The sequence below is a fragment of the Lethenteron reissneri genome, chromosome 34 (genome assembly GCF_015708825.2).
Source record: "Lethenteron reissneri isolate LAM-NWPU_2019-01 chromosome 34, ASM1570882v1, whole genome shotgun sequence".
NCBI classification, from domain to species: Eukaryota; Metazoa; Chordata; class Hyperoartia; order Petromyzontiformes; family Petromyzontidae; genus Lethenteron; species Lethenteron reissneri.
In genome coordinates, this window is record NC_083812.1 from 11,877,297 (window position 1) to 11,902,676 (window position 25,380).

Genomic DNA, 25,380 nt, shown 5'->3' on the forward strand with positions numbered 1-25,380 from the left:
AGAGCGGGTGTTTGTAAGTTCGTAAGTGCGGGTGTAAGAGTGGGTGTTCGTAAGTGCCGGTGTAAGAGTGGGTGTTCGTAAGTGCGGGTGTAAGAGCGGGTGTTTGTAAGTAAGAGCGGGTGTTTGTAAGTTCGTAAGTGCGGGTGTAAGAGTGGGTGTTCGTAAGTGCGGGTGTAAGAGCGGGTGTTTGTAAGAGCGGGTGTTTGTAAGTAAGAGCGGGTGTTTGTAAGTTCATAAGTGCGGGTGTAAGAGTGGGTGTTCGTAAGTGCGGGTGTAAGAGTGGGTGTTCGTAAGTGCGGGTGTAAGAGCGGGTGTTTGTAAGTTCGTAAGTGCGGGTGTAAGAGTGGGTGTTCGTAAGTGCGGGTGTAAGAGCGGGTGTTTGTAAGTAAGAGCGGGTGTTTGTAAGTTCGTAAGTGCGGGTGTAAGAGTGGGTGTTCGTAAGTGCGGGTGTAAGTGCGGGTGTTTGTAAGTCGGGTGCTCGTGAGGGGTGTTCGTAAGTGAGCGTGTTCGTAAGTGCGGGCTGCTCGTAAGTCGAAGACAGTCTGCATTGTGGACGTCCGTGCAGTTTCTCTGCTCTGAGCCTCCTTAAGAGATGGGGAAGGGGGAGGGAGGAGGCGGAGTCGCTCCGCCCCGCCGCGGGTGACGCTGCGCGGCCGTCTCGGCACTGGCGGCGAACGCTGCTGCCGCCGCCGCCTTCACCCGCTGCCGCAGCTCCATCCTCGACCACACGACTGCGGCTTCGACTACAGCTACTAACCACGACTGCCACTACCGTTGCTGCTGCTGCTGTTGTTGTTGTTACGAGTACCCAGTGCTGCTACAGCTATCGCTGCTGTCCGTGCGGGAGCAGCTACGCGCTCGAACGTCCCCGCCGCGAGAGACATCGGGGTCGGTGCGGACAGTCCGTGGGGGTTCCTCTCCGGGTCCCAGTCTCGCTCCCCGGGGGGGGGGGGGGTCGAGCAGCGGAGGCCGCCGTGGTCCCGACGGTTCGGGTGCCCGGGCAGGCAGAGGACCTCGCGTGTGCGTGAAGGGAGAGACGCAGAGAGTGGTGGTGGTGGTGGGGGGGGGGGGTGCTGAGCCGGGTGTGTGGGGGAGGGAAGCGGATCAGAGCGAGGGAGGAGGAGGAGCGGGGGGAGGAGGAGGAGGGGTCCACGAGAGAGACGAGACCCCCTGGGCACACGGAGAAGAGCGACAACAGAGATAGCCTCCTTACATCACCATCATCATCACCGCCACTGCAGCCTTTCACCATCACCATCACCAAGCCCTCCGTTCACAACGACGCAAGGCGGAGCCGGACGCCGGGAGAGGCGGTCACTTGTTGCCGAGGACGAGGAGTGAAAGCCCGCAGCCTACCGCGCTGCTGTAGGCACGCAGAGCTCGCGTAGGGCCCCCCCCCCCGCGGGTCCCGGGGCCGACATGGAGTGGTGCCCACGGCAGAACGGCTGACGCCTCCTGGGGGGTCCTTGTCGCTGCCATCTCCTGCCGCTTCTGCAGCTGCGTCTCCTCCTCCTCCTGCTCCTCCTGCTGCGCCTTGTCCAGGGGATCGAGAGCGCGACCATGAGCTCCTACGTGGATCAGGAGTTTCGAGAGGCGCTCATGAGGAGCCCGGCCGAGAGGAAAACTCAGGTGAGCGGCGGTGGGGACACGGGGAGGGAGGGTGAGATGGGGATACCGGGAATGTGTTTGAGCCACCGGGACGGTGATGGAGACATGTGGATGGTGATGGAGACATGGGGATGGTGATGGGGACACAGGGTGATGGGGAGGGTGATGGGGACATGGTGATGGGGATACGTGGAATGTGTTTGAGCTACCAGGACGGTGATGGAGACATGGGGATAGGGACACCGGGGCTGTGATGGGGACACGGGGTGATGGGGAGGGTGATGGGGGGAACACGGGGACGGTGATGGGGACACAGGGTGATGGGGAGGGTGATGGGGGGAACACGGGGACGGTGATGGGGACACGGGGTGATGGGGAGGGTGATGGGGACACGGGGACGGTGATGGGGACACAGGGTGATGGGGAGGATGATGGGGACATGGGGATGGTGATGGGGACACGGGGACAAAGACACGGGTCCGTGAGGATACAGCGACAAGGGGACCAGGGACATGGAGATGTGGGTGTATTGATTCAGAGGACATGAAGACACATGGACACGACGGAACGACACTGGGATATGGGGACGTGCGGACACTGGCCTCTGGAAACACGAGGACACACGCTTAGGAGACAGAGGCACAGGGTCGTGATGATACAAAACAAAGACAAAGATCCCCCGTATAGTCTAACAGATTATTGGGACGGGTGCTGTTAGTAGGTGACCAGCACCACGCCCGTCCACCTTTGTCTCCCGAGTGGCAATGTTTACACATTATGATGATACAGGCACATGGGAAGATACCTGCTTGGAGACAATGTGATAAGGCGAGCACAAACTTGGGAGATAGGAGGGAATCAGAATATGTATATGGAGGAATCCGATGAGCTATAAAGCGAATTTTTCACGGATATCCAATAGTTTTCACGGATGTGAGCACGGAGACGCAGAAACGCAATGATAGAGAGAAACAGACATGGACATATAGATATCTGGAGGCACCGAGGGTGGCGTGTTACATGGTGACACGAATACACGAAGACGGGGTGGGGCATGGGAAATAGAGACACGGGGACATTAAGACGTTAGGACATGGACACCGAGACTTCCCACGAACACGCGAAGTCGAATATGTAGACACCGGGACGGAGAGAAGATGAATGGTGATGTGACGCGTGGAGGCACTGACCCACGGGGACACGCGTGGCAGCTCGGGGCACGCGCTGGGCCGCGCTCGCTCTCGCACACGTGGAGGTGGTGAAGATGGGGGGCAGGGGGTGGTGGATATGGGGGGCAGGAGTTGGTGAAGATGGGGGGCAGGAGGTGGTGGAGATGGGAGGCAGAAGGTGGTGGAGATGGGGTTCAGGAGGTGGTGGAGATGCAGGGTGGGAGGTGGTGGAGATGGGGGGCAGGGGGTGGTGGATATGGGGGGCAGGAGTTGGTGAAGATGGGGGGCAGGAGGTGGTGGAGATGGGAGGCAGAAGGTGGTAGAGATGGGGTTCAGGAGGTGGTGGAGATGCAGGGTGGGAGGTGGTGGAGATGGGGGGCAGGAGGTGGTGGAGATGGTGGGGCAGGAGGTGGTGGAGATGGGGGGCAGGAGGTGGTGGAGATGGTGGGGCAGGAGGTGGTGGAGATGGGGGGCAGGAGGTGGTGGAGATGGGGGGCGGGAGGTGGTGGAGATGCAGGGGGGAGGTGTTGAAGGTGCAGGGCAGGGGGGTGCAGTCGCAAGGCTGTGAGATTTCAGCATTCCCAGCCACATGTCTCCATAGACAACTGGTCCACAGCAGCGTGGTGCTTTTTGTAGTGGTGGTGGTGGTGGTGTGTGTGATGTTTGTAAAGATTGAGTGTTGGTGTCTGAAACACTTTACACTGTCCAAAGGAATGCCCAAAGCTCATGGAGCCCCACACTACAGCCATCCTTTGGTTGTCGAGTTCGAGTCCGCCACAAGTGCATTGGTTCCCAACCCGTGCTCCGCATGGCCGTGTGAACTGGTCCTGCGTAACTGTTGCAGATACTGCGATATTTTTTTTCCCTTCACAAAACACCATATATTTTACTGCCCTTTCCGCAACTATTTAGATTATATTCCCTGGCTAGTCAACACAGCTGGCTCTTGACAGAATCTGCTGACGGCTCGCATTGTTTACCCGTATCATACCAGATGCTATTGGCGGATTGTGGGTCCGCACATATTATTGTGACTGCTGGCAGTGGTTTGTCGGTCCAGTTGTTGGGAAGGGGACTGCTTGCTGCTCTGGAGATGCAGGCAATTTAGCGGTGGGAATTGGTTTATATTTAGCCAAGTGACGTCTTTGCAAAGGCAGGCACTAAAAACCACACTCGAATAAATGCTGTAGGATTACCATTGTTATTTCAACACATTGGATATATTATATAACATCATCTTGGTCAAACTGAATTTCTAACGCCAATCCCCATATCTGTTATTCGCATTACATTTAAATGGACGGCGGTGGTCATCATGGTTGTGCCTTACAGATTTTTTTTTTCTATAAAATTAAACCGTGATATGCTGTCAACATGAGGGCTTTCTTCGAACTAACCAGCCCGTGTGCCTCTGGCGCGTACAGCTTGCGCGTGTTTTCTTCTCTGCTTGCTGCGGTTCTTTGCATGTGCCGCCGACTCGGGTGTGCTCTGTCGAGGTGTGAGGTCAGCTGTAGGTCATGTCATGGTGTGTGTGTGGCAGTGTGTGTGTGTGTCATGTCAAGGTGTGGCCACAGTGTAAGGTCATGGTGTGGCCCAGGTCACAGTGTTGGGCACAGCTGAAGGGGAGCGATAGTGCAGCGGTTAGTGCGCTGCGCTATGAGCCCGGCAATCCGGGTTCAATTCCCGCCTCACGGCCAACACCAGTGACGATTATCTGAACCAGTCCTGGGCCTCCCCTGGGTCGACTCAGCCTCAAATTAGTACCTGGTGCAGTGCGTAAACATTGCCGCTGTGGAGACAAAGGCGGTCGGGCATGGTGCTGGCCACCCACCCTCTCGTGTACCGTTCCGGCCTTCATAGGTGCTCGCTAACAGCACTTGCCCATACAGTCTGTTAAGGCTATATGGGGGATCTTTGTTTTTGTTTTTGTCAAGGTGTGGCCACAGTGTAAGGTCACGGTGTGGGCCAGGTCACAGTGTTGGGCACAGATGAAGAACACGCCCACACCTGTGGCCCTGGGTTTGGTCCATTTTGTTGAAATGTGTGGATGTGAGCTCACCATGAAACTTAAAACTATACGAATTATTTTATTTTACCAAGTAAGGCCCACTGAGCTACATGGCTCTTTTTCAGAAGCGACCTGGCCACAAGTGATAGCTCGGCGAAGTAGCTTATGTGGACATTTATAGCAGCCAAATATTCTAAACGCATGTTTATAAATTTGGAGAGAAAACCCGGAGGACCCGGAGAAAAATCCACACGACCACGGCGAGAACACGCAAACTTCAAATGTACTGGCGTCAGGGTCAGAATCGAACCCACGAGCTCCTGCATACCAGGCGAGGTAGTTAACATCTCGTCACCCCGCAGCGTATCCCGTGCTCTGACGACGGGGCCTGTGCTCTCGGTTACCCCTCGGTTACCCCTCGGTTACCCCTCCCCCTCGCTGGTTTGTCACAGGCCCCCGTGTTTGTTCGGCAGGCCGCTCACATTTACATTTGTTTTGCACACGGCCAAACCCAGGCCCAGCACGCTTAGGATCATTCACCAACAGGGTGGCAGGCCGATGCATGACAGTTATCTCGAGAGCACCCACCCCTCATTTAAGAACACTCACCCCTTATTTAAGAACACTATAAGGCAATGCATTGTTTACCAGAGCCCTTCATTGAAGTGTGATGGTGGGACATAGCAATACTTCAGCCACCTAGAGTGCACAAGTTGAAAAGAAGTGTACTCATTATTACATCATTCCAGTGTATGGCCACTATTAGTAAAGCGATATAAAGATCGTTTTATCGACGGTGGATAATTGGGTAGAGTTATTTGGAGTGGGGCAGATGTGTTTAACTTTGGGAATGGACCACACAAACCCTAGCAGTGTTGTGTGACCGAGTGGGGGCACTTTGCTCATATTTTTGCTCATTTTTTGCTCATTTTTTGCTCATTTTTTGCTCATTTTTTGCTCATTTTTTGCTCATGAAGATGGTGTAGAACTCGAGGCAATTGCTTGCAACCCTTTTAAGGTAGAGTTGCCGAGGGGAGGAGAGCAGTCTGCAAGCCTGTCAGCCTGCCTGTTACTACGGCTTCATCACATACGGCTCTATTAGTCTATTGTTTGAAGACCCCATCAGATGCTGGGCTGTCAGCCTATTGTCCAAAGATTTCCTCCTGACACTGGTCTGTCAATTCCTTTATCAAACGTTTCACAGCAATGCTATCCTATGGGCAACAGGGAAATCAATGCAATCCCAGCTGATTAATTATACACATTTGTAAATATTGTCCCGTTGTAAGTGGGAGGAAAACACATTTATGGGATGAATGGCAGTGTTTATGGATATGGGTGAGAAACAACCAGTTGGTGTGTATTTGCAGCAATTAGTCTTGCACAATGCGGAGGGGATGTCAAAGCAGATTTGGTGGAAGGAGCTTGTGCTGGTCTTTGAGGATTGAGATCCACTATGGCCCTGAAAAAGAAATGGCCATGGAACTAGCGGCAGCACAAAGGCCGTGATGGAGTAGTCCCCGAGGGGTAGCGGGGGCCGATGGCGCGGGGTGTGCGGGCGGTGGTGAGTCCCGTGCACACACAGAGCCGGGCAGCCACCGATGGATGGACGGGGAGTTTGGCTCTGAGATTTCTGTAGCCGATAGTGCCAAGTAGGGTGCCCTCCTCTTCCGTTGCCTGTGATGATTCTGGTGCCCGGCCACTGCCCTATATGACACGTGGCAGCCATTCGTGACACCGTGACCTTGGCATTCGCCTAATGAATGGGTGTTATGGGACCAGTGTTCATCTGTGCCCTCTAATGTACACAGTGCTATGGTGGTTGTTCCGGTGAATGAATGCATTAGCTAGTCTGGCGAGCCTTGTCAATGGGGGCGTCGCACAATATGAAAATGTACAATAATTTTAACGCGTGTGAGAATTGTTATTTACTTTACAGTTTTGTAGGCAAACCGTATTGCTCTGAAAGCCAAATGAACGTTATGTGCATTGCAGGTGACTGTACCCTCTAAGCTACAGAGTAAATAGTGTGTGTGTGTGTAATTCGAGGAGTGGTCGTGTTTGTGTTCTTGCATCGCACTGTCGTCCTTCTGACCAGACATTGAGATGTGTTTTGTGAACATCAGTGGACGTTTGAACCTGGCTTGGCCTCTCCTAGATGATCAAGTCAAGCTAAAATGAATACTTAACATTAGCAATGGGGCCACAAAGGTGCCTGAGCCACACCACCTTATCATATAACATGACAGCCTTAATAGGTGCTCACTGACAACACTTTACCCACCGGTCGATAAGTTGTAACGGATGATATTTCTCAACGTTTGCAGCGAGGCCACGAGGTTGCTGGCCGTGCCTTCTGTAATGATGTCTGCACGGTCTTCCACGTGCGACAATGAGGAGGAGCGGTCGCACTCGTGTGGGTGGACAGAGGGTGCAAAACGGGCGTCAGGGCCATCGGCTGCTGTTTGCTATTCTGACCGTTTAATTAATGGAAAACATTCTCCACCAGTGCAACATCTTGACACGGAGTATTTATAGCTGTGGGTCGGGGTTAATTTTTTCCCCCGAAGATGGCGAGCAGATGAGTGCTTGTAGAATGGCTGTGGTAGACTGATAGAGTTCTATCAATTGAGAAAAATCCGTTTTGCACAGTTTATTTAATAATGTGGTTGTCCTTGTGATGCATGACATTTTTGGATACGACACATTATTCTCCTGGCGGTATTGCCGATCGAGCTGTGAAATGTCCTCGCACATGCATTCTTATTGTGCTCATCGGTGTGCCAATATTGCTGTGAGTTGCCTTTAATATTATTATTTTTATAATAAATGTTTGACCTTAGAGCGTCACTGGAATATAATGTTTTTTTTAAAGTAAATGTAGTATAAAGTATCGAGAGAGATAGAGAAAGAAAGTGATGAGAGAGAATGTGATGCGGAAAGTGATGAAAGTAAAATATTATGATTTTCACGCAGTTAATAGTTAATTCTTGTATTTAAGATCATTTTCATAGGCCAATATTATCTGCGAAATTTGCTATTCACGAGCTTGTCCGGAACGTATCTCTCGCGAATAACGAGGAAATACCGTACTTGAGATCAGTACTCAGAAACCCTTATATAAACTACAGTTGACTGTTATGAGAAATGTCTCCCCAGTCATACAAAACCCCAATTCCCCTTCAACAATGACTGGGGCTGATGTAAGATTTACAGTATGTCCACGTCTCTTTTTCCCCTCTGGCATCGGTGCTTTAGTCCAATATCTCACTCAAACCAAATCAGTGATGGGTCAAAGGAATTGTGACCTATTTGAGACCGCGCGCTATGGAAATATTAACCACCGCCACCGCATTAAAATGCATGAAATTAAGTAACTTATATTTTTCAACTAAACTATTTTTTTTATTCTACCAGGTAAGGCCCACTGAGCTATACAGCTCTTTTTTCAGAATCGACCCGGCCACAAATGCTAGCTCAACAAAGTGGCTTACCATGTGGAAATGTATGGCAGCCAACTACTTTAAACGCATGTTTCTAAATGTGGAAGGAAAAACCAGAGGACCCGGCCACAAATTCATGCGACCACAAGGTCGGGATCGATCCGACAAGCTCCGGTAGACCAGGCGAAGTAGTTAACATCTCGCAACTGCAAAACTGAAATTTTCAGGCAAGGTCTCTCTCTCTCCGAGCCAATGTGATTTCATGCTCATCTCTATTGATGGTCCTAAGGCAGTGGTGGAAATTCCACATTGATTTGACAAGAGCAGGCATATCCATTGGCAGACCACAGGGAGTACATGCAAACTCCAAATATACAGGCGTCAGGGTCGGGATCGATCCTACAAGCTCCGGTAGACCAGGCAATGTAGTTAACATCTCGCAACTGCAAAACTGAAATTTTCAGGCAAGGTCTCTCTCTCTCCGAGCCAATGTGATTTCATGCTCATCTCTATTGATGGTCCTAAGGCAGTGGTGGAAATTCCACATTGATTTGACAAGAGCAGGCATATCCATTGGACGAGCCATGCTGTCTTACCATGTAGTGTGCTGTCTATATCCGGGTGCAGAACATTTGGGAGTCTGCGTTAAATGCAGCATAAAAGAGGTTTGCTGTGGCCAAGAAACCTCAACCACTGAATGCCTGTCTGTAAAAATGTTGACTGCTATTTTTCAACCAAACGTATTTTCAGTTTTACCACGATTCATATTCTTGGTTCTTTCGGTAAAGTACGTAGATGAAGACCACTTGTGTTGCGATGTCAACGTCGTCGTGGTTTTATGCTTTTATTTTTTATTTTTATTTATTTAAAAAAATTATTTTTCTTTTCTCTCTACGTGATTTTACCGAAAGAACCAAGAAAATGAATTCCTGCAGTCACAAAAGTTTAAAGTCAAAATTTACCACGATTGTTTATTTTCCATTTTTTTAAAGACTCAAATAGTTCCACTACGTGTGCAGTACTGTATGCGTGCCTAAACCACATACACGTTTAATACCCAGCACTCATACTTTGAGGCTCAATATTGTACACACCTCCATATCCGTAGAATCTCAAAGCAGTGTTTTTCTCAATCCAGCTATTCTTTGTTTACAATCGCATGACGTCCTCAAGTTCGCCGGAATGCTTTTGTGTGGCCCTTTAACTCGCCAGGGACTGCATGCCTGGCCGTGGAATGTGACTACTCGCCAAATAAATGCATTGGGGGAGCGGCGAGTGAGTGACCGAGCAAGCGAGCGGCAGCGGGGAGACCCTGGTCCTGCAGGTGTACGCGTGCTTACGCAACCTGCGTGGGCTTTTGGCTTCCGGGACCGCCGGCTCTCTGCGTGACCGCCCGTCCGCCCCCCAGTGCCACCGCCGCTGCCGCTTCTGCACTGACGGGCGATGACAGATGGACCTTTGTCTGTCGGCGAGCCTTGTTAATATTTAATATTGAGAGATGATGTCTCGGGGGCAGCCTGCCAGCCCTGGTGGGAGATAAGGGCGTTCGGTGGAGTCCTACCCACGGGCAGGCCGTCATCATGCGCAGGGGAATTGCCATGGAAGTGTGTTTTTCTGCACGGTGCCATCCTTCTTGTGCTGGCATACGCTGGAGAACCGGGCCGTTGGGATCTTGCAGGAGCCGTGTGGTGTCTTTTGATTCCTCTGCAGTCTGCGAGTAGGGCATGTCTTTATGAACACTAATTGTGACGGGGATATACTGTGGGTGTTCTGTCTGAGCACATTAGTCACTGGCGACGCTCGTTTGCACGTGCGTGGTGGATGGATGAGTGGGGGGGGGGGGACTCACTTCCAGTGCGTAAATTGTTCATTCTCTGCTTGGCCCTCCACTCAAGGTTAGGTCTTAGCTGAATTTTAAGTGATGTCACGCCTTCCTTATTATTGTAGGCCAGCTACGTCACTGCCCCGCCTAATGCATTCCTTTCGCCAAAACCTTTGCTCATGAATGCTGGCAACCGCGTGGCTTGAGCATTTGCCTGCGAGCATGTAGCTCTTAACGTGAATGGAAACAATCTAAGGTCGGGTATGCAGGTGCAGGCCGTTTGCTTTGCATTTGATTTCATAAGTCAGCCGGTAGAGCATCGAGGCGCCCATCATATGCGATCGTGAATTTAAGTACCAATTGAGGTCGACTCGTCATCATCATCACCATCATCACTCAGAGGTCTGTAAAATGTAGACTACCTACATCGCTCCCTTTTGTGTTTAGTTTGTTGTCCTGACCCCCGCACCTCCGATTAGCATGGTTGGGTACCTACAGTGTGAAAGAAGTTCAACATACACACTTGGAAAGCCAACGGTGCTTTTCTTACGGATAGACTGGCGGCCCACGTCCTCGGAAAACGGATATTTCACTCATGGTTCAGGATCAACAGTGGCGATCGTAAGGAGACCGATTTTATTGCTGTTCTTATTGCACTGCTTATGGCAGACCAAGGCTGATTGCTAAGATGCATCGGAAAATACATGAACGCTATATCAATACAGATGAGCATGGATTTCAGTTGCAACTCAAAACAAGGCATGACAAGTTTTCGGATAAAATCCTGCTTGCTAATATACTACAGCAGCAAAAGTAAATAAATACACAATACAGTATGTGAATTAAAAATTATATAGATTAATAGTAAAACATTTGACATGTATTCATTACATTGTATTTGAATTGAAAAATGACAAACTCCCCCTCCCCCTCGAAGCCATCTCTATTGTTATCACGATTTGCATTCCCTTAGCGCCTGGGATGAAACCGCACCCATCTCAGAGGGCTTTACAGAAATGCACAGAAACAATAACAATAGCGTTAGAACAATGATGGTGGGGGGTGGGGGGGGAAGGTAGCCACAATAACAGAAGGACGGAATGCATGAGGCACGTTAAGTCGGACGTAGTTTCACATGATGGCAGATGAAAACAGTTCCTGGGTGTATACAATAAGGGAAAAAATAAATAAATAGAACTCCACGGGTTGTTTCGCCCTGGAATCGGTCGGCAGGAACGTGAGCGTGGGATCACGCTTGCCATCACGTAGCACACAAAGACCCCCCCCCCCCATCAGTGCTTCGGTTAACTTGAAAACCGGGGTCTGGTTTTCTGCCCTGGGGGTTGTTTTTAAATCGGTTTACATCAAGGGTCTCGTTCATTAACTGGCGGATTCGGTGTCGGCCGTGTAATACTATGCATTGCACGTAGGACTGGATGTTGTTGCCGCCTCATAATTGGGTTTATGATTACAGCTTGGGAGCAGAAATACATCCGTTTATAGCGGAGGCTGATCATGTTTCGGGTTTAAAAAAAGGGAAAAAATTGCCTACCATTTTAAATATAAAAAAAGATAAAATTTGCTCAGTCACGTGATTGGTAGGCGTCTATTCAAGCAGCGGATGTGTTGAGCAGCAGCGTCTCCAAACGCGTACGTCTTCCGTCGTACGCACTTGGAATTGAGCAGCAAGTGTACAGCGATGTCTGGGTTGTGGATCCAGCGCTGGGTTCCGGGAACAGCGAGTGAATCCCGCGCGTTTCCTCGGGGAGTGCTCGCAGTGGACACAATTTCACACAGACCCACGGAGACCCACGGACTCGCACGGAGACCCACGGACTCGCACGGAGACCCACGGACTCGCACGGAGACCCACGGACTCGCACGGAGACCCACACACTCGCACGGAGACCCACGGACTCGCACGGAGACCCACGCACTCGCACGGAGACCCACGGACTCGCACGGAGACCCACGGACCTATAAACTCACACAGAGCCCCTTCGACTCGTAGTGGACATGAGTTCACGATGTGCTCCACTGTTTGTCGCAGTTGTATTCGGAGGACTTTTATTTTTTATTTGTGGAGAAGGAGGTTGTACCTGGCCAGTGCGGATACGACGTGAGGCAGCCCCCTGCTTGCAGAGGGGGGGGGGGCAGTGATCTCCCTGATGGCCGAGTGGTGGTGGGATCCGCGATGTCTGCATTGCTCCCTCCACTGAACTTCCATGCTGCCCGTGCATGTAGAATGTGCATGTTACAGGCTTGTATACAGTTCATACAAACACATTAACTAAAAAGGTGAAAGAGACCCTGAGGCCAACTGTGTGTGTTTTTAATGCCCCATTTGGCTGTGCAGCTTTTTGCTGGCGTGCCAATCCAGCCCCAGCCTGTGGCCTCAAGACCCCTCGGCCTGCTCCTCGCCGTGTGCTCGGGTAGATATTATCTTTGGGGGCATATGCCACTCTCGCGCTTATGGACCTTAAGTAAGCAAATTTTATCTTCTTCCACGGTGACACTGTGAACAGCCGCTTAACGAATTATTCCCAAGTTTGAAAGCCTTAGAAAATCCTATTTTGGATTTTTGAATGTCACATTGCCTTGTAAAAGCACTCGCTCACTGCAAGCCTCCCCACAGCCCACTGGCGACACCCCCTCTGTCTATGTATACAGACCCCGTGCACACAACAGCCTTATCCTCTGTGCTTTTCCATTGTTTGTCATTCCTGTTGACATGCTGTTTCCCTGCTATTCTGAAGGGGGCGGAGGGGGGGTCACACTCGCCCACAGTCTCCCACAGTCAGTGTGGCCCGCTTCCTTCATAAATGGAAAGTTAGAGACCAGCCACTGCAGTGCGATGGTGGCCATGCAGCCCAAACTATGGACCCGTATGTGGTAAACCCACTGTGGTCTCTGTGCTCCTTCAACAACGGAGGAGGAGGAACAGAAAGACCACGCGAACTCTCTCCTGAAGCCTTCCCGTCGTGGCCAGCCGACCTCGACATTGGCGTGTAGGCTCCTGAACTTGTTGCGATCACGCGGAAGAGTAGAAGAGTGTGGGTGAACTCGGCCTTTTCAATATTTCTCAAAATCGAGTGATGCGGACATGAAGTCCGTTTTCAGTCCGACGTTTATGGGTTGTAAACGTCAGATTGAAACCGTCGGACATCGAGCCAAATGCCACAAGGTACAGCCCGAAAACATATTCGAGATCTCTACAACACAACCGTGAAAACCTACACAGTAGGTTTATGCTTTGTATGCATATTTGTAAAGGAATAATATAATTAAATACAATTATGGGTGCACTGAATAGCACTTCTGCTGAACATTGAATTCCTCAACTAGGTATCGGGCGGATCCGAATTCTAAGCCGAATAAGTCTTTGATAGGATATGAAGAGAGATGTGGATGAGAGATGTAGTGAGATGAGATTAGAGATGTAAACTAGAGATAGGGGTGTAGTCACGATGCGAGAGATCCAGGGGAGGATGCAGAGTTACTGAGATGAGAGGAGATAGATGCAGACTGAGAGAGACGTGAGGTTGGAGCGCTGTCGACAAGGGACGGGAATTAAGTTACATTTAATAATTGATCGCATTCGGCATTTTCGCCATTCTCGGAGCGCGAGGCTCTCGTGCCGGGCTGGATGATTCGCCGACACGGGCTGCGGTAGTTCGGCACCAGGGAGCGATGTTGCCGCGTGTGATCCCAGTTGAGCAATTTGCGGTGTAATTATTTAGATTTTTTGTTGTTGTCGAAAATTCTGGACCACGACACCAGCGCGATGGATTCCTCGGTTGGAACGATGTCGGGGGATCGTTGATTTCCACTGTGAAGACGACGGCGCATGTTTTTTGATAAACACCCCGCGGTAATAGCCATGGCAGCCCGCCGATTTCACAGAAAAAGTGACAGATAAAGGTGTCCCGTATAGTTTTATCCTTTTAAGGCTCTACGGCGTTATTGACGGCCGCGTTGAGTTTTTTCCTCCCGTTATCTGTGCTTGTGCACCACTGCCGACGCAGTATCATCCAAAAAAATGTAAGTGTTTTATATTTTGTAATTATTTAGTGGGAAATGTTCCACCGCGTAGCAGATAGCCTAATCGTGAGCGCTTCTGCTTCCTTTACGCACGGAACGGACTCCTTGGCTGCGTTTCTGTTGACATTTCTCGGAGAATTAGAGGTTACGTACAATCTGAAAGCTAACAGAAGTTGCGTTGCCTTTTATCTGAAGAAACGTGCTCTCCCTCCGTTAAATGAATGCCTTAGCACATCCGATTAGCATGGTTGGCTGTGTACGGTGCGAAAGACATTCAACATACATACACATATACAAATACTCTTTGGTTCTTTCGGTAAAGTCACGTAGGCAGAAAAATAACAGATCACGACGTTTCGATCGCAACACAAGCAATCGTCATCAGGTGGGACAACCACAGCAAGAAAGAACTGCTTAAGTAGTGATCTATTATTTTTCTACCTACGTGACTTTACCGAAATAACCAAAGAGTATTGATTCCTGTAGTCACGAAAGCTTAAAATCAACATCTATAAATGTGTGTAATTGAGACTAGTTTAAGTGGGGTTGAGTATCGAATCAAAGTGTCCAAAATTAGTTTGGGTTCGAGCATATTTCTGATCTGCATGGCTGTACAACGTGTACGTGTGTATGTTGAACTTCTTTAGCACCGTACGTAGCCAACCGAGTTAATCGGAGGTGCATTACGTGTCCCCATTATGCTCACCGCGCCAGCCGACTGATTTCCTATTCTTCCCACAGAGAAATACTACTGTCACCAGTCACATATAGCTATGTTTGTATAATCTGCGTTTTTCTAGGCTGTCAAACTACAAGGCCTATCCATAAATTTCACACCAAGTGGCAGTAATGTTATTCTGTGTACACTTAGGCCTGTTTTTGGAAGATGCCCCCCCTCATCCCCACGAAGTCAGATCTACACCTCTGATAGCGTTGCAAAGAAATCACCCTTTAAATTTTCCATATAAAAACACCTCTTACATTGTACGAGGAATACTGTCTTGTTAATAACAATTTATTTTGCATTGCGTTTACAATCAAACAATGAGTATGAATTGCATTCACAACCGGTCATTACTGTACAGGGCAATGTAAGCCACATTTAAAATGTTTTAATTCAGCAGAAATCGTCATGGTTATTTTTGTTAAGCCAAACTATCGTAATCCTTCAGGAATTCTTAGTAATAGTGGGATAAACGTTACAAGAACGCCTTCATGGCTGCCTTCTTTCACCGCATATTGAGTGCACAGCTGTTTTGTGTGTGTGGGTGTCGGGTGAGTGTGATTACCAATTAAATTTGTGGACTTAAGCCTTTGACTAATTATTTTATTAGTCCGACTGCTTTAATTTTTGTGTGGAGTAGCAGTGTTGGGCTTATATGTTTTTTTCCCCTGGATTTATTTGATTTACCAAGGGCATATTACTTTGATCAGAGCGTATTTCAGTTTTTTTTTACGTAGATGTAAGGGGAATGGAAAAATATTAGTTTAAAAGGATCGTGCTGGGTTTTGAGAATTTATCAACCCTGAATGGACACCAGAGGTTTAACGAATCGCCTCCCTCTCTGGGGACTCGATAAATTGTAGCAATTTAGGTTCCACGATTCCTTTTGAGGATTCATCCTTTCTTGGAATTGCGATAATTTGGCGGCCACTGGTGGCTGCAGGGGTTTTGTGAACCCATTACGTGGAACGCACACGAATCGAAAAAACGTCAATTCTGACACGTGCGATTTAATTCACGTATTGTGAGCTTTAATCAATGCGTGCCCCTCTCCTGAAAAAAGCGTGCGGCAATAAAAGACAATTGTGATACAGTTGGAGGAAAGCGGCCGCAAAAGGTCGAGATGCAGTGAGTGTGGGCTACAGTAGGAGATTGTGTAAGATTGCTACATCGGCTGATGACGTACACACGTCTGTTCTTCGGTTACGGAGAAGCCAGAAAACCTGACGGATCCAGACGGAGGATCCGGTTGAGACCAACCAGCCTGTAACCTTCCGCAATGACTCGCCGCTCTCTTCCGTTTCTGGGGATTTGTTTGTTCACAAACACCGATTGTGAATGCAAGAGGAAACTGATTTTAGTCCTTTCCCTTTGTCCAGGTCAGAAAACGCACTTGGACAGAGACCCATTGCTCTGCCCACCTTACCGCTGGCACATGAGCCAACCTGCATGTTTGAGAGTGTAACATTGGCGCTTAAATATCACTGCAGGCAGACAGGCAGACCGGCAGCTTGGCAGTGTCTCTGCAGAAGAGACAATGGGGCTTTTTGATCCTGAGTTCGCAGGATCTGTGCTGTGCGCTGTGTGTCGAGAATGCTGGGAGTAAGCCCACCCTCCGGCGTTGTAGCCAGCTGATGATGAAATTGAGCTGCACAATGTTTTAAATGTGGAGGGAAAAACCGGAGGAACCGTGGAAGAAGCCACACGACCACAGGGAGAAGATGCAAACTCCAAATATACAGGCGTCGTGGTCGGAAGCGAACCCACGAACTCCTGCATACCGGTTGAGGTAGTTAACAGCTCGCCACCATGGTGCCCAAGACAGACCGACGACAACCAGATGAAAAATAAACAATTACATACATTTTGATTGAAGAGAAGATTTACTTTATTACTGTAAAGGGATGTGGGGAGTAAAATGGTGCACCATGTCCCCATTATATCTGAGTTCAATTCCCTATCGCGGCTCACATCAGTGGTGAATGTTATCTGAACCGGTCTTGGGCACTCCCCCAAACCTCCTTCATCTGCCTGCACTGGTCACACGGCTGTCATGACGGACACGGTGTGGGGAGACTTTCATACAGCAGTGGATTGACACGGGGGCCAAAATTTTTTTTTTTTCATAACTTGCACACTTAGGCATCTTGGCAACCTCGATAATGTATCCAGAGCCAAAGAGACCATCCTGAGCGACTCAGCGGCCGCTGTCTGTGCACCCACATTCTTCACTACTTCATTCACTAAGGGGGGGCGGGGGAGAGGCCGTCACAGCGTGAGTTTGCGTTGCAGCACCCAGTGCAGTGGGGGTAGCGTCTGCACAGTGTGCACCGTGTGGGGCATGGCGCTGTGCACGGACGGAGTGGGCCCCTGACTGTGGACATTGCCGCCTCGCCAGGAGATGTGATTGTGTGGGTGAACGTCATTTGTGTTGCCTTGCCGCGAGTAAACCCACAGGTGAGGTTTTCACTGCAGGACAGGGCGGTTGAGTGATTGCCATGGCTCTGGAAGTTTAACAGTGTGCATGATTTGATAGGCGGTTGGCGATGTGTTGACGAATCTGTCTGTCTGACGCAGCTAGAAGGTTGGGAGCTCAATTCACAGTTGGGTTCTCATCAGTCTTTCATCCATCTGGGAACGATAAAGCCAGTACCACTTTGTGGGGAATTGTCACCAATAGTTTCCTATGGTGGAGGAAAACACTTTCCTTCACCATAAGAATGTAGAATTTTCATCTCTGGCTCGGCGCGTCACCACAAGAGAAGCATTTCCCCACCCTCAGTTGAGTGGAAAACCAATTTGACTTAGAAAAAATGTGAATAGTAAAGAAATATCTGCGACTAAATCTCATACAGTTCGTGTCTTAAATTGCCATTGCGGGTATTATTTTTTTATTGTACTCTGTAGTGACTGGAACCATTGCATAGGGGTGGCTTGATTAAATGAGAACATTTCTCTGTGGTTAAAAGCTAAATGAAGCCAAGTTGAGTACGGTCCAGCAAGCCAGTGCCAACATCTGCTCGTTCAAACATTTTATAATGAACGAGCAGTGAACACCCACGTGGGCCCCTGCGGGCGGGAGAGTTGGGGGGCAACGCGCGCCGTCCAGCAGAGGCGGCACCTGGCGCTGTCACCTGTGGTCGTGGAGCGCGGTGGCCGTGAGGCAGAGGTCGCAACCGGGTACCCGATACCCGTACCCTACCCGATACCCGGCTATCCGTACCCGGCCGGGTGCGGCCTGGTACGGGTACAGGTAGACCGTGAGTCACTGGTGAGTAACTGTTTGTCACTCATTTCTCAACGTCTTGTCTCTTCTCACAATTCAAGTTCCTAGAATCAACCCACCCGTGCCTGAAACATGGCTTCGTCCCAGAAGTCGCAATCGGGTACCCGATACCCGTACCCTACCCGTACCCGGCCGGGTACCCGTTCGCGACCCTGGTGCGGCCGGGTACGGGTACGGGTAAGGAATCAAAACCCGTTTGCGACCTCTGCCATGAGGAATGCCCCCGGTACCACTGTCACCTGCGCTCACGGGAGCACGATGGCCGTTGGGAAAAGCATGCATGGATGGCAGGGATCGAGTGCGAGGAATCTGTGCTGCACCTATTCTCCATTGAAAGTCGAGTCAAAAGGATTTCTGCTCAAATGAGATTTGAGGCGGTGCTCGACTAACTGCAGCGGTGCCGCTCCTTGCAAGGGACACGTGTGTGCCGTCGCCCGTGTCCCCTAACCAGGTCAGTGTGGCTCTAAAAGAAGAACCGTTGGAATTTAATTGATTTTCATGACACGCTTAGGATGGACGCACCCACACATACCTACCGGATTGTAAGACGCACGCACAAACGCACACACCTACTGGAATATAAGACGGGACCACGCACACACACATCTACCAGATTGTAAGACGCAGCCACACACACCATTTTCATATTTCGCGTGATCTGTTTTTCTTATCTTCTCTGGTTGGGAAAGTCTTTCTGTGAAACCATGAGGAATTAGTAAGAATGCTGGTGTTTCTGGTGCACCATTTGCCTCCTTATTCACACATTCACTGGGACTGTAGCATTGTGAGGCAGCCAGATTTATTTTTAGCCTGGCTTAAGGATTTTTTTTCCCTACAACATTATTTGTGTTGGAGAGGCCCATTGGGGTGCCAGGCATTATATATTTACATTGATGTCCAGGCCCCAGCAGGGAGGAATTTGCTTTCATGAATTAGCCTGGTATGGCGGAAATTGGCATGCCTTGACATTTTGTCGACACGTTTGTGATTTAAAATCCTATTTCAGCCACACCTAATGTTGTAAGAATTTGTCGTGCTTATAAGGTAAAGAGGAATTATGCTTTTTTGGGGTTCCACTACTCGCAACCCGAATCTGTAGGGTGACCGAGCCAGCAAGTTGGTGGATGCCAAGGCCCCACAATCCTGACATGGGCCTTCACCCCAACACATTCATGAGCGTCATTGGCAGCGAGTGGTTTGGCTCCACGTTGCAACCCAGATAGAGACACAACCGTGAGCATAAAGACCAGCCGATGACTGTGGACCGTTGGACCAAGACCAAGGCCCCAGAGCAACGCCAATGATCTTCCACTTTGACAAGCTGCAAGTTTGTCCTGGCATTCCTTGAATGCGGTTTTCCACACCTTCTGCCAAAGTCCTCTATTAAATTACATCTTACCCTTTGCAGGATTAACTGCACATATATACTTATTGTTTTCAGTGTATTAAACATTATGCAGTTGGGAGATTTCAAATCTCTGCGAGATCCTGCATATGCTGCCCGCCCCATTTCATTTTTCTTTTTCTCCCCATGCCTGCCACCTCAGCAACCAAAGTATTCTTTCCACGCAGCCAATACACTTTCCCTGGCACGCACGTTCAGGCCGATATTGGCAATCGCACGCAGACTTTTTTGGAATGCGGTTTCTTGTCAAAAATACAGCATTATAATGGGTTATTTTTTTACACGTGAAATATTCCAGCAGCACTTCATGATAAAGTATATCTGGCTATTGGGATGTTTTTGGCCTGATAACACCACCTCGATCACAACACCCAGTGGACCCACGCCCGCGTCGATCCCAGCAGCCAGAGGATGCTTTGCGTCACCGGCAGGGTGTTGGAGGTAGGCGGCACGAGCTTTCTGATTCGCTTTGGAAGTTTTTTTTTTACGGTGCGTGGTTGAGTTGCAGAGCGCGAATACGATCGCACGGGCTCCTGTTCGCGTACATCCATAATGAACGAACCTGAGCCCGAGGGTGCGTGGTCAGTCCTGTTGCACTGCAGAGCGATTCAAGCATCGTCTTGCAAAGAACACGTTCACCACCATAAAGAGACCGTTTACATTCAGCCCCCTGGCTGTATACAGTTAGCTTTGGGAAATGTTGCAGCAGTTAGCTTTTAGCAAGTGCAAGTTCGTGAGCACCTTTTTACGGCATCGCACGTTCGGGGATTTATGAGGCTGTCTTTGCATCCCCTAAGTCGCGTTGTTGGTCACTTGTACTGGGGTGGTCATTTTATAGAGAGCTCAGGTTATAAGAGGGCCCAGGCCTGGCTCCATTACCAAATTACGCGAGTGTTGTGCGTGGCTAGGAAGTGAACCCTAAACTCACAGCGCGGTTCGTGCTTCACTCGGCGAGTTTACGATTCGCCGCACGTGACTGCGCGGGACCGCCGCAGCGGCGCTCGCGGACACACCGGCTCGCTTTGTGTCACCAACGCCTCGGGCTCGTAAATCGCTCTTCAGTTGATGCACGCATGCTGAGGCTCGGGCGGTGGAAATCTCAGCCAGGGCATGGGCTCTGTCTGCTTCGTTGGCCCCTAACATAGCCACCCCTGCCCCTCGTCGTAGAATCCTGTCCCCTTCCCCCCTCTCGCCACCTCTGTGATTGACTGTACGCGTGGACTGGCGCCTCGTCGCCCGTGCAGAGCTCGTTCCCGCGTAAGAATGCTGCTATGCCTTTGCAGATCGTCTGGCTGCACAGTTGCTGTGGCCCGGCCTCCCACATACGAGAAAGAATTTGAGTAAAACATTAACAGCTTTGCATGCCTGCTTGTGGCGGATATTCGGTTGATTGCATCAACTCGGCACAGAACGTGCCTACTGTGCACGGAACCGAGCCGCTTGCGTCGTTGGCACTAATCGTGACATATTTGCGCGTAGTTTCCGCACTTGAGAATGCGGCACAGATCTGTCTTCTCTCGGTGTCTCTCTGCGGTCCTAGTTTATGTTGGGTTCACACGTTGATTGACTGTGGCCAAATATTAGTCTGCGCCACCACCCGTGGATGCAGCCCTGTGTGTTTACCGTTGGCCCGAGTCGTATTTTTTGTGTTCGGAGAGTTCCACCATTTTTATCTTTCAGTTGCCTCATTGCGTGAGTGGGGAGCGGCGGTGCAGCGGTTAGCGGACCTGGCGACCCGAGTTCGATTCCCGCTCACGGCCAACACCGGTGATGATTACCTGAACAGGTCCTGGGCCTCCCCTAGGTCGACTCAGCCTTACACGAGTCGCCTCAAATGACTGCCTGGAGCGTTGTGTAAACAGTACTGGGGTGACAAAGTCAGCCGAGCGTGGTGCTGGCCACCTATTCCTTCGTGTGATGTGCCAGCCTTCGTAGGTTCTCGCTAACAGCACTTGCTCCAACAGTCTATCAAGGCTATACAGGAGATCTTTTTTTTGCATGTACGAATGTACGATTCGATTATATTTGTGTGTCTGATGGCCATATGGATGAGGAGCTAAATGCCAATGTCGAGGTCTGCTGGCCACGACGAGAGGGCTTCAGTAGAGCGAGTTCCTGTGGCATTTCTGTTCCTCTTCTTCTGTTGAAGGAGTGCAGACCGCAAGTTGGGCCCTGCACGGTCCGTAGTTTGGGATGCACGGCCACAGTCGCACTTTTGGCTTGTCTTGAATTTTCCGTGTAAAATATACAATCGTGAGGTCCGTTGCTCGGCCTTTTCACGGAAGCTCGCTCAAGGTCGCGTGTTTCACTTGACACATTTTGAAAAATGCGCGGTCTACTGCTCAAGGGAAAGCGTGGGCTTGGGGCCCTACAGGGTGAGGTGGGGGGGGGGGGGCAGCAGGGGGATGTGGGGGCCGGAGTTGGGGGGGGGGCATTGTCTCCGCCGAGAAACCACACGGGCACCCCAGTGCCTTGTGTGCTCTCTAGACCAGTGACTCTCTAGACCAGTGACTCTCTAGACCAGTGACTCTCTAGACCAGTTACTCTCTAGACCAGTGACTCTCTAGAGCAGCGACTCTCTAGAGCAGCGACTCTCTAGAGCAGTGACTCTCTAGACCAGTGACTCTCTAGACCAGTGACTCTCTAGACCAGTGACTCTCTAGACAGTGACTCTCTAGACCAGTGACTCTCTAGACCAGTGGTTCTCTAGACCAGTGACTCTCTAGACCAGTGGTTCTCTAGACCAGTGACTCTCTAGACCAGTGACTCTCTAGACCAGTGACTCTCTAGACCAGTGACTCTTTAGACCAGTGGTTCTCTAGACCAGTGACTCTCTAGACCAGTGACTCTCTAGACCAGTGGTTCTCTAGACCAGTGGTTCTCTAGACCAGTGACTCTCTAGACCAGCGACTCTCTAGAGCAGTGACTCTCTAGAGCAGTGACTCTCTAGACCAGTGACTCTCTAGACCAGTGACTCTCTAGACCAGTGACTCTCTAGACCAGTGACTCTCTAGACCAGTGACTCTCTAGACCAGTGGTTCTCTAGACCAGTGACTCTCTAGACCAGTGGTTCTCTAGACCAGTGACTCTCTAGACCAGTGACTCTCTAGACCAGTGACTCTCTAGACCAGTGACTCCCTAGACCAGTGACTCTCTAGACCAGTGACTCTCTAGACCAGTGGTTCTCTAGACCAGTGACTCTCTAGACCAGTGGTTCTCTAGACCAGTGACTCTCTAGACCAGTGACTCTTTAGACCAGTGACTCTCTAGACCAGTGACTCTCTAGACCAGTGACTCTCTAGACCAGTGACTCTCTAGACCAGTGGTTCTCTAGACCAGTGACTCTCTAGACCAGTGGTTCTCTAGACCAGTGACTCTCTAGACCAGTGACTCTCTAGACCAGTGACTCTCTAGACCAGTGACTCTCTAGACCAGTGACTCTCTAGACCAGTGGTTCTCTAGACCAGTGACTCTCTAGACCAGTGACTCTCTAGACCAGTGACTCTCTAGACCAGTGACTCTCTAGAGCAGCGACTCTCTAGAGCAGTGACTCTCTAGACCAGTGACTCTCTAGACCAGTGACTCTCTAGACCAGTGACTCTCTAGAGCAGTCACTCTCTAGACCAGTGACTCTCTAGACAGTGACTCTCTAGACAGTGACTCTCTAGAGCAGTGACTCTCTAGACCAGTGACTCTCTAGACCAGTGACTCTCTAGACAGTGACTCTCTAGACCAGTACCTCTCTAGAGCAGTGACTCTCTAGACCAGTGACTCTCTAGACCAGTGACTCTCTAGACCAGTGACTCTCTAGAGCAGTGACTCTCTAGAGCAGTGACTCTCTAGACCAGTGACTCTCTAGAGCAGTGACTCTCTAGAGCAGTGACTCTCTAGACCAGTGACTCTCTAGAGCAGTCACTCTCTAGACCAGTGACTCTCTAGAGCAGTGACTCTCTAGACCAGTGACTCTCTAGACCAGTGACTCTCTAGACCAGTGACTCTCTAGATCAGTGACTCTCTAGATAGTGACTCTCTAGACAGTGACTCTCTAGACCAGTGACTCTCTAGACCAGTGACTCTCTAGACCAGTGACTCTCTAGACCAGTGACTCTCTAGACCAGTGACTCTCTAGACCAGTGACTTTCTAGACCAGTGACTCTCTAGACCAGTGACTCTCTAGACCAGTGACTCTCTAGACCAGTGACTATCTAGAGCAGTGACTCTCTAGACCAGTGACTCTCTAGACCAGTGACTCTCTAGACCAGTGACTCTCTAGACCAGTGACTCTCTAGACCAGTGACTCTCTAGACCAGTGGTTCTCTAGACCAGTGACTCTCTAGACCAGTGGTTCTCTAGACCAGTGGTTCTCTAGACCAGTGACTCTCTAGACCAGTGACTCTCTAGACCAGTGACTCTCTAGACCAGTGACTCTCTAGACCAGTGACTCTCTAGACCAGTGACTCTCTAGACCAGTGACTCTCTAGACCAGTGACTCTCTAGACCAGTGACTCTCTAGACCAGTGACTCTCTAGACCAGTGACTCTCTAGACCAGTGACTCTCTAGACCAGTGGTTCTCTAGACCAGTGACTCTCTAGACCAGTGACTCTCTAGACCAGTGACTCTCTAGACCAGTGACTCTCTAGACCAGTGACTCTCTAGACCAGTGACTCTCTAGACCAGTGACTCTCTAGACCAGTGACTCTCTAGACCAGTGGTTCTCTAGACCAGTGACTCTCTAGACCAGTGACTCTCTAGACCAGTGACTCTCTAGACCAGTGACTCTCTAGACCAGTGACTCTCTAGACCAGTGGTTCTCTAGACCAGTGACTCTCTAGACCAGTGACTCTCTAGACCAGTGACTCTCTAGACCAGTGGTTCTCTAGACCAGTGACTCTCTAGACCAGTGACTCTCTAGACCAGTGGTTCTCTAGACCAGTGACTCTCTAGACCAGTGACTCTCTAGACCAGTGACTCTCTAGACCAGTGGTTCTCTAGACCAGTGACTCTCTAGACCAGTGACTCTCTAGACCAGTGGTTCTCTAGACCAGTGGTTCTCTAGACCAGTGACTCTCTAGACCAGTGACTCTCTAGACCAGTGACTCTGTAGACCAGTGACTCTCTAGACCAGTGACTCTCTAGACCAGTGACTCTCTAGACCAGTGACTCTTTAGACCAGTGGTTCTCTAGACCAGTGACTCTCTAGACCAGTGACTCTCTAGACCAGTGGTTCTCTAGACCAGTGGTTCTCTAGACCAGTGACTCTCTAGACCAGTGACTCTCTAGACCAGTGACTCTCTAGACCAGTGACTCTCTAGACCAGTGACTCTCTAGACCAGTGACTCTCTAGACCAGTGACTCTCTAGACCAGTGACTCTCTAGACCAGTGGTTCTCTAGACCAGTGACTCTCTAGACCAGTGACTCTCTAGACCAGTGGTTCTCTAGACCAGTGACTCTCTAGACCAGTGACTCTCTAGACCAGTGACTCTCTAGACCAGTGGTTCTCTAGACCAGTGACTCTCTAGACCAGTGACTCTCTAGACCAGTGGTTCTCTAGACCAGTGGTTCTCTAGACCAGTGACTCTCTAGACCAGTGACTCTCTAGACCAGTGACTCTCTAGACCAGTGACTCTCTAGACCAGTGACTCTCTAGACCAGTGACTCTCTAGACCAGTGGTTCTCTAGACCAGTGACTCTCTAGACCAGTGACTCTCTAGACCAGTAACTCTCTAGACCAGTGACTCTCTAGACCAGTGGTTCTCTAGACCAGTGACTCTCTAGACCAGTGACTCTCTAGACCAGTGGTTCTCTAGACCAGTGGTTCTCTAGACCAGTGACTCTCTAGACCAGTGACTCTCTAGACCAGTGACTCTCTAGA

At 50.1% G+C, this 25,380-nt stretch overlaps 1 protein-coding gene across 6 annotated transcripts in view; it reads left to right on the forward strand.

The window, feature by feature from the left end:
* Positions 1-660: 660 nt before the first annotated feature.
* The window catches only part of LOC133350673 (rap guanine nucleotide exchange factor 2-like), a 236,096-nt gene continuing 211,376 nt past the window's right edge, over positions 661-25,380 (forward strand). For all 6 annotated transcript variants that reach the window (XM_061565281.1, XM_061565288.1, XM_061565286.1 and 3 more), the window contains exon 1: positions 661-1,629. In XM_061565281.1, coding sequence (XP_061421265.1) covers positions 1,561-1,629 — 69 coding nt within the window. In that variant the 5' untranslated portion in view covers positions 661-1,560. The remainder of the gene's footprint in view (positions 1,630-25,380) is intronic.